Source organism: Protopterus annectens, chromosome 16.part0, assembly GCF_019279795.1.
Source record: "Protopterus annectens isolate FY-2018-M chromosome 16.part0, PAN1.0, whole genome shotgun sequence".
Taxonomy (NCBI): Eukaryota; Metazoa; Chordata; order Ceratodontiformes; family Protopteridae; genus Protopterus; species Protopterus annectens.
This window is the reverse complement of record NC_056750.1, coordinates 576,433,437-576,443,754: the sequence shown is the minus strand read 5'-3', so window position 1 is coordinate 576,443,754 and position 10,318 is coordinate 576,433,437. Positions and strand designations below refer to the sequence as shown.

Genomic DNA, 10,318 nt, shown 5'->3' with positions numbered 1-10,318 from the left:
AAAGAACATGTCAGAAATATTATGGATGTGTATAACAGGGGTGTGTGTGTGTGTGTGTGTGTGTGTGTGTGTGTGTGTGTGTGTGTGTGTGTGTGTGTGTGTGTTGGGCAGCCATAGCACAAGTTAAGGTTTACAGACATGAAAGACCAGCAGATTACTGATGAGGCCTTAAATGTTAGTAGTTGTGTACTTCAGACTAAGTACCCTAATTACACTGAGATCATTTATAAAAGTGCCATAAATTATCTTTTTTCAGTCATTCTTGTGTAGTTTGTACAGTTCAGCTAAACTGTTCAGTAAAGGAGACAGACAGTTTGAGTCATATTATACCTGTTTACTAATAAAAAATAGTAATGTTACATCATGTCATACTGCTCACCAGCAATATCATTCAATTTTACTAGCAGTGATTAATTTCATGTGAGGAATTAAGTTTCAAATAGAATGGTGCATGAAGAGTTCCTGGTGGTTTGTGAGGAGATAGAGGTGCATGAAGATTTCCTGGTGGTCTGTGAGGAGGGAAAGTAAGTGATGCACAATAATTAAAGAGCAGTGTATAAAACAGTCAAATAACAAAATATAAATTGTAATTTTGCCTTTTTGACTGCAGCATTAAGTGTCTTGAATCCTGTTTATATGTAATTATTTAAGGCAAGTGTATGTTGTTTAACAGCTCTTTATTACTCTTAATTTGTTAAGTTTGAAATTAAAGCAGACTATTACAAGGCAAATGTGACTATATGAGTAAAAGTTTAAATTGTTCTGAAAATAATACCATTTGTGTTTAAAAATAATGTATTCCATGTTACTAATATTATTTATATATATAGTTATAACATTTCAGAATTTGTGTAGAATGAAGCTGTTTCATACAAGTATTTAATGTTCATTAATGTTTGCATTTCTTTCATTGCAGAAAAGGGATTGAAATATAACAGTTAATTTTTATATACAGTAAATAATGTAATATAAAAATAAAATCTTACATAAGTATTAGGTTTCCTCAAGTTTGAAACATTCCATATTTAGAAAATCAATAATGTTTACTACTAAAAAGAAAATGTACCTTAATATCAAATGTCATTCATTTGGTTGTGTTGCATTGCATAGCTGTTCATGACATTCTGCATCTTTTCCCATTCGTAAACTGTACTTATAACCAAAACATCTAAGTATAATCATATAACTTGCTGCAGTAGTAATCAGGGGAATCTATTTCCTTAAAAACAAGGTATCTGAATATACTGTGCAGTCTGGTCTGAGAAAAATGTGTGATGTAGAGTATCGTGTGGGATCAGATGACGTGTGATGCTATGAGAGACAAGTGTTTTAGAACTACATATGTGGTCAAAACCAAACAGTCATCAGGAAAACGCTAAAATAAAAATAAGTTACTGCCAGGCTCATCCACAAAACCTAATCTCAATTTATTAGAAACCATGACGTTAGCTTTAATAAATTGAGAGCAGTGTTTGTTGGACAACTCCATCAGGATATTATTTTATTATAGAAATGTTTTTCACTAACCTCAGAAATAGAAGGGATGGAGGGACAGTCTGGTCTATTTTATTATGAGGAAACAATAGTATCCATTGGGCACTGGTATTCTGCCACAGTATTATAAGTAATAACTTGTGATGCATACGACACCTGAATGTCTTTCAGTCCCTCAGATCAAGTCACAGATGCACTTATGTGTGGTAAGAAGAGGAAGAGTGTTCCTACTGAGCCCATGGGGCCCATATATATGTAGTGATAAATGAAGGAGATGAATGGTTTGTAAAACATTGAGATCAGCAAGGCATGAAGTGTAAGAAAAAGTATAACAGTAAAGTATTACTTCAGATATCAATACTTACAACCGGTCCAGGGATACCTCGTAGACCATCAGGCCCTGGTTTTCCTGGGGATCCCTGTGGACCTACTGGGCCAGTCTTTCCTGGTGGTCCTTCCATACCTGATTCTCCCTTTAATTAGTGGGGAAAAGGAAATAAAAAATGCATTATTAATAGCTGAAATGATTATGAAATACAGACATTTTAACTAAAAATATTTTAAATAATATATTTAAAGATCAGTTAGTTGTAATATTTTAAATAAAACCTCTGAGTAACTTTCTGGCTTATTATTTCAATGCACAGCTTTCAAGCAATACCATGAAAACAATCATATTATACATTTTAATCTGAATTCGACAACTTCATTTAAGGCAGGATTACTTCTAAACATTTTAAAGGTTGTGCTGTGCTGCTATTTATGTATCAGCAGACAGACAGCTATCTTTTCCTTCCTTCTTCCTTTCCTTCCTACTTGTTTTAGCCAAACCAATTCATTTATTAGAAATGAAGTCCTTGTAATTGGAGGTAGGGGGGTACCACCAGTCATCATCCAAAATGTACTTGGAAAAACCTCTCCCATGTTCACAGTGCTTTCAACAAACAGCAGCTAATTCAAACAGGGAAAGTGAATGCTGCATGAAACTGTTAAAAACTTTCATGTTTTGATTTTGGACGTTTTTTTTTTTTTTTTTTTTTTAAAGAAAAAGCATTGCCTGCCTCCTGTGGTATGCCAACTCACAAAAAAAACATCTTGTCTATAGATCGAAGCATATTTTTCTTATCTGTGTAGTCCAAAAACCAAGTCATAGAGTGCTTAGGAAAGTTACCACTAGATGTTTTCTTGATGATGTCCTATGATCTCTTTCATTATGAAAAGGAGTTGGAAGAATTCAGCTACAGTATTGATAGACTGTTTAGGTCTGGCACTGCTGCCCCCCCCAGTAGCATCATTTTGTTTCTTTGACTTCAGTTTTGCAGCTCAACTGTTTTTGTCTTAAGGTCCTTAAATTGCCCTTCCAGTATATGCTCTTTACACCCTCATGTGCCAGTTCATAATGATGTTTTTTCATTCAAATGTCACCTTGAAGCTAACATTTTCCATTTTTTTTCCTTTTGCACCACCTGAGCAGCTAAATTGTGTTTCTGACAGAAGCAGCCATATATTCAAGTGAGCAGCTTGAGATAGTCATCCATACAGTCATGTGCCAAATCACCTCCAAATAAAGGAAACATTGCCACTGATATCACAACAACTGATTTTATGTTACCACTGAGAGAAAGCAACACATTAATGTCCCTTGTTCTCCTTGGATTGTTAGATATTGATCAGTATTTACAGTAAAATGAAAATTACCAGCAGCTGCTAAAGAACTACATGGCTGTCTTGGCTAAAGCTCTAGACACACACACACACACACACACACACACACACACACACACACACACACACACACACACACACACACACACACACACACACACACACACAATATTCAAAACACTACCATCATTTGCTAACATTTATGTTTTAGTTTAAACTGTAGATCCTTCAAAGTCACTAATGTTAATGTTCTACAGGAAAGCTGTCAGCTATGCTTCAAATGAAATCCGTTTTGGAGTCTAGGTTTGAGCTCTACTTAGGAATCAATGCAGTAGGCATTATCCTGTTTTAAATTGTTCATTGTACAGCCATCTCACTTTGTGACATAACTGGCAAATCCATCCAAATTAGTCAGTAAAAGAAACCTTGGAATGATCTTTGCAGGCCCAATGTCATAATTGTTACAGAAATATATAATTTGCGTGTGTGTATGTGAGTTTTTTCATGAAAACTGCAGGAACAGTTTTTGAACCATTCAGAAGTCATGGACAATAAACTGTAAAAACCTTTACCCCGTAATGATAACATAATGCATCTTAAAAGTTCTGTCAGGCTTTCACACATTTGAGAATGTAGTCTTTTTGAACATTGCTGATGATAGAATCCAAGTAGACATATTTTGGCCAACTTTCTGTAATGCAGTACAGAAAAGGGGTATGCTTGTTGCACCCAATATTCATTAGTGGAGAATTTTCAAACATAAACTCAGGAATATCTTGTACTCATTTTGTAACATTGTAGACATGCCCTACCGCTTTATATATTTTGACAAAAATGGTTCAAGATCTGTCCATAATTCAGCTGCAGGTAATATAGTCCAGTAGTGTACATGCCAGATTTTGTCGCCTCACAGTAAGACGTTGTCCTGTTCGATTCTCAGCTAAAGCGTCTTCTGCGTGGAGACATGTGTGAATGAGCGTACCTTCGTTGAAGGTTGTGCGTCAGGCCTGGCAAGTCGGTACGTAAAAATCTACTGCCAATCATTAGCGGACCGGAGTTCCACTGTGGCGACCCCTAACCGGGAAAAGCCGAAAGATACAACAAGTGTACATGCCAGATTTGCTTACATGCCTGTATTAAAGACAAAATCATAGAATTCAGTTTACAAAACCTGTAGGTAGAATTTGTGTCTTTTGTCTGCTCAGAAACCAATATTTCAGGATAATGCAGTGATGCTCTATGACCTCATGACTTAACCATGGATTTTTTGTGCTAAGCATTTGGTATAGCATTTCATGAGCATTAACAGACTGCTACAGGTTCTGTGACTTTAATGCAGCTTTTATCAAAATAAGAGAAACTTCATAATATCTTTTGTCCTTCCACATGCAAGACTGTTGAACCATGTTCTATTTGTTGGAGAAACAGTGGTACTAAGTCACAGCATGATGTTAGGATGGGCTGTTCTCCATGACAAAACTGTAGCCAAAAGTCTACTTATCTTTGCAAAAGATGCAGTCAAATGCATACACCCCAATATACTGAACAAGCACATTTCTGTTGTAGTGAGTGACTTTGTAGGATGGAAAAGAATATGGTATTTTGTCCAGTTGGTATCTAATGTACAGTTGTAGTACTACATGTAGATGGTATCTAATGTACAGTTGTAGTACTACATGCAGAGGGTACCCGATGTACAGTTGTAGTACTACATGCAGAGAGTACTTGATGTATAGCTGTAGTACTACATGCAGAGGGCACCTGACGTACAGTTGTAATACTACGTGCAGAGGGTACATAATTTATAGTCAAAATACTGTGTGCAGAGGGTATCTGATGTATAGTTGTACTACACACAGAGGGTACCTGGTGTATAGTTGTAGTACAACATGCAGATGGTACCTGGTGTACAATTGTAGTACTATGTTCAGAGGGTACCTGATGTACACTTGTAGTACTATATGCAGGGGGTACCTGATAGACAGCTGCATTACTATGTGCAGATGGTACCAGATGTACAGTTGAAGTACTATGTGTAGAGGGTACATGATGTATAGTTGTAGTACAATGTGCAGGAGGTATCTGATGTATGCTTGTAGTTCTATGGGCAGGGGGCACCTGATGTGCAGTTGTAGTGCTACATGCAGAGGGTACCTGATGTATAATTGTAGTACTATGTGCAGAGGGTACCTATGTATAGTTGTAGTAGTACATGCATAGGGTATCTGGTGTATATTTGCAGTACTAAATGCAGAGCGTACCTGGTATATAGCTGCAGTACTACATGCATATGGTATCTGATGTACAATTGTAGTACTATGTGCAGTGGGTACCTGGTGTACATGGTTGTAGTACTACATGCAGAGGGTACCTGGTGTACAGTTGTAGTACTACATTGCAGGGGGTACCTGATGTATAGTTGTAGTAATATGCACAAATGGTACTTGATGTTCCTCATTAGTGTTGTTTGCCACATAAAAGTCATAGCACTGCCTCATTTCAGAAATTTCTACTGCATAAAATATGTCAAAGATACTTAGAAATTGGGTTAAACTTTAAATGATAACCTATTTGAGAACAATGTTCTCTAACAGGGTATTAATGAACAGGTAAAGCCCAATAAAAAAATCAAGTATGGCATTTCATGACCGAACATTAATCTTCCATGAAGCATAGGCTGAAAAATATATTTAAAAAATGCAGCCGTTATTTTGCTACATGATTGCATCAAATAAACAAAACTGTCTTTAGGCTTTTCCCGGTTAGGGGTTGCCACAGCGGAACTCCAGTCTGCTAATGATTGGCAGTGGATTTTTACAATGCCGAGTTGCCAGCCCGACACCCAGCCTTCAAAGAAGGCACACTCATTCAGGCATGCACCTACCTGCATGTTTTTATATGTCACTCAACCATGGGGAGGACATGCAGACTCCACACAGAAGGCGCTCTAGCCTAGAATCAAACGGAAAAACCTCTTGCTGTGAGGCAGCAATGCTAAAAGCTGCACTACCGTGGCCTTATTGCATCAAATAAACAAAAAGTAAGAAAATAAAATAAAAGTAAATAATCACTCAGGCAGCAAATGTATCTGCAGCATGGATTAAAGCTAAATGCAAAAAATGCATTATTATCCACTTGGGAAAAGCTGACATCCCTGCTACTTACATTATAGACAGCACCCCCCCCCCCCAAATGTACAACAAGTGGAACATGATCTGGGTACTCAGGTTGATAGCAATCTGAACTTTGACCATCATGTGGTAAGGAAATCCTTCTGTGTGACACATCTTATAAGTAAAGGCATCACATCTAGATTTAAAGATGTTATAATTCCATTATACTTGGCCCTCCTCAGACTAATATTTGAGTACAATGTTCCCTTTTGCATTTACCTGACCAGACAACTGCAACAATTGGAGAGACCAGAAAAGTCTCTCACTAAGAAAGTACAAGGTGAACAAAACAAGTCTTGCACAGAAAGGCTGACAACTCCGTCACTGTATTCTGTCTCCTACAGGTTGCTAAAGGCTAACCTGTGTATGCCATACAGGGCAGTCTCTGACCCGGCCATGATGGGAATGTTACATATTCATAAATCAAACTGCATGAGGGTCATTCACTCCAGGGGATCTTAACCTAGTCTCCGACATAAAAAGGTCATGCTGGATAGATACATACAGCTCCCAGAGACTGCCACTTCTCTGAAACAATCTTCCAATTTATCTGAAACAGAGCCCCTCCCTGACCCTCTTCAACCGCAACATAGACGAATGGATGGGTGACCGCAAATTCACTCCTAGAGAGTGAAATTCACCACCTACAGAGGAAGTCACTCTTAATACTATAGACCCTTACCTCTGCGGACTTCACTCACTGAACCACCAACAACTGGGGAATCTCAGGATAAATATAGCTAGGCTTGTAAAGGCCTAGTAACCTTTTATGAACCTATGGACGTATGAATTGCTGTTTTACTTTTCCTTCACTAATCATGGTTTAAAAAGCAATATTTATTTAGCAAGTATGACAAGGGGAATTACAAACAAGAAAAGCTAAAAGAATGCAGTTGTGTATATGTGTGTGTGTGAGAGAGACACAGAAAAAGAGGCACACAGATAGAATGGGGTTGCAATGCTTTGCAATGTGCAAATCACAATAGATCATTTGAAATGTACACAGTCAAGAACAGTGACTGACGTTGCTGTGCATTTCTGTACATGTATTTTTGTGTGTGTGTGCACCTGAGTTTCTGTGTGTATGAGCAACTGTCTTCCTGTCTGTGTGTGTGTGTGTGTGTGTGTGTGTGTGTGTGTGTGTGTGTGTGTGTGTGTGTGTGTGTGTAATTGACTGCACATTTACTATCTGTGTTTGTGTGTGTGTGTAAATATTATTAAATACTTATGTAATGTATATTTTAGAAGTAAAATGGTAACCATTTGAAATGTCAGGACCTGCTAGAGTGAGTCCCTAAATGCAGAGACTGAATGGCCAGTAGCATGAACTTAGTGAGATGCCATTTCTCGGAATACTCCCTTCTCTCTGAGGTATGGCAAGCTCAGAGTTGGTATATATAAGTTTGGGTGTGTGAGGAGCTTGCCCCACACATGGTGGGTTGCATGGGGTGCTTACCCTCCCTACAAAAAGAAAAGCAATTTTCGATATTTAACTATTTTACACCAGAAATAGAGAACAAAAGTATAGACTAATAACCAAACAATTACACAATAATATAACAAATATTCCATTTTCTTAGTACAAAAGTGTCATCTTGGGTGGGCACTACAGGAGAAATAATGTGCCTTCCTGAAGTATGGAAGCGCTCTACCTGTAGTGTTGAAGGCTTGCCCATCCTGGGGGAAGAGGCAGTTAAGTGTAAAAACAAGTAGCAGCATACTGCAATCACAGATGCAAATAAAGTCACCAGCACATAGTTCTTGCCATGATATAGTGTACAGTCATACCTTTGCTCCCTTCTCTCCTTGTCTTCCTTCTTGACCATGTGGACCTGGGGGACCCTAAAAAATGAAGATCATATTAAAATGTTAGCTGTCATTCTCTCTTCAGCCTCTCTCTTGCACATATCTTCAAAACATGAGACTGGGTTATTTTTAAGAGGCTAAGATAAGAGAGTACACTTAAAAATATTAATAAATTGAGAGCTAATAAGTGGCACTGAATGGCTATTTTACATTAAACACTACAATTACTGGACATTTTACATAGATAAATGTGCATATCTTGGCATTTTTGTTACTGAATATGCAAAGCAGGTGAAAACAGCAGCACCTATAACCTGTTATATAGTTGTAATATATATCAGGATATGTAAGCTGTCATGTTATGGCATGAATATAGGGCAAGCTTGTTTTATGCTTTTTTTTAATACATTTGTTATCCAGCTAAGCCTTCTGGACACAGGTTACCCTTTTCTGGGAACAGTGTCTGGGTCAAGAAACTTGCTCAAAGTCTTGAAGTAGGCAAATGAAGGTGGACAGAATCAAATCTTTACCCTCGACTACAGAGGACATTTTCAACATCTCCGAGCCCTAATCCTTTGCTTTAACTACCAGAACAGTGCTACTGCCATTGGACATGCATTGGGAAAAAATCTGCATGCTGATATTTAGCTTTTCAGACTGGCAAAGAACAATTATTTTTATTTATACAACAGTACAATGTGAGATAAAATGAACTATGAAGGTGGCAATTGCTGGGATAAAAGTTCCTATTCATGATTGCATAGTGAATATATTAATGATGACTTTTTTGTATAACTTACCCGTTTTCCAGGGGGACCAGGGGGACCTGCTTCTCCAGTTGCTCCAGGGGGACCCTAGAGTAAAAATACATTTTTTAATATAGTCTCTGAACAACTTTTTCTAAGGCATCACAATAATTCTCAAATTGGCGGACAGTGGCAATATTCATTTTTGTGTGCAGTAACATGCTTAGACAAAAAAAAAATCTTAGTGTCACAAATAAACAATGTACATACAAGTATATACTACAGTTTTTCTCTAGTTTATTCCCTAGAATGCACTGATTAACTGTTATATCTTCTGTTTGCAAAATTAAGTTTCCCCATCCTCTAAGTTCAGGAGGTGTGAATGTCAGATGTATCTGAGCTGATGTCTGAAATGTACAGCTTACAGCATACATGCAACAAACAAGCAAAGAAAACAACAATTAAAATTCAATGAAGTATTTTGATAAGAAGCTTGAAATAGCAAAGAGCTAAACTACCTTGCTAATAGTGCAGACTGTATTTTATTGGTTAAATGTAATGTGATTTGAATGAGCACACCAAGTGACAGCTACACTATCATTAATCAGTTTCTAATAATTCTACAAAGTATAAATATCCTACGCAGTTACTATAGTCTAATATTAAACCTCACGATAAGCGTTTTGTGATAAATAGAAAGACTCAGCATTGATTTACTTTGTATGTCAACATAATAGCATTTTCTAAATTATTGAACAGGATTGCTACTGAAAGTGGGCATTTAGACTATGAGTCATTGACAGCTTCCTGTATTTGTACAGCCATTTAAAATGTATTAATTATATCTACATGACAAGTAAGTAAAGTACAATGTATATGTACCCTGCCAAGTCAGAAAGTGTGTGATAAACTGCAGCTTTACTAATAATGGGAATGACCCGTCCTTAAAGTTATATAAAAACATTGACTACAGCTGCAGATAAAAGATCATTTGATTCTCAATTTCATCTTCGTTACTTCAAGTAAAGAAATGCTTTCACACGCAATTGTTTAAATACTCATTTCCATCCTTTCATAAAAGTGCATGCCTGCCTACAGCGTTCACTACAATTTAAAGACCCAATGAAACCATCACTATTATTCCTTTAAAGGCACTGGTTTACCATTTTCATTGCTGGCTCTGAAGTATGTGTCCTGCAGGATTGTCTAACATTAATATGAATTACCATAAAATCTTTAACTTGACTTGTCTGAGATTTGAAGGCTGGATGTATTTCAAATTAACCAAGTTCCTATGAGTATTCATCTGAATATAAAAAGTACCAATCAAAAACTAAGTTGTTATCAAGAACTGCATTTGATCAAAACTGCAGGTCATAGAAAAAAATGCTTCTTTTGGAGGGGAAGGCAACCCATTTAAACTGTCCAGTTGAG

General features: G+C 37.1%; 1 protein-coding gene across 2 annotated transcripts in view; it reads right to left on the bottom strand.

Moving 5' to 3' along the window:
* Positions 1–10,318, bottom strand: part of COL5A1 (collagen type V alpha 1 chain) — a 1,013,097-nt gene that overhangs the window by 71,377 nt on the left and 931,402 nt on the right. For both annotated transcript variants that reach the window (XM_044058757.1, XM_044058756.1), the window contains exons 53-55: positions 8,939–8,992; positions 8,121–8,174; positions 1,860–1,967 (exon numbers count right to left, since the gene is read on the bottom strand). In XM_044058757.1, the coding sequence (XP_043914692.1) occupies positions 1,860–1,967; positions 8,121–8,174; positions 8,939–8,992 (216 nt within the window). The remainder of the gene's footprint in view (positions 1–1,859; positions 1,968–8,120; positions 8,175–8,938; positions 8,993–10,318) is intronic.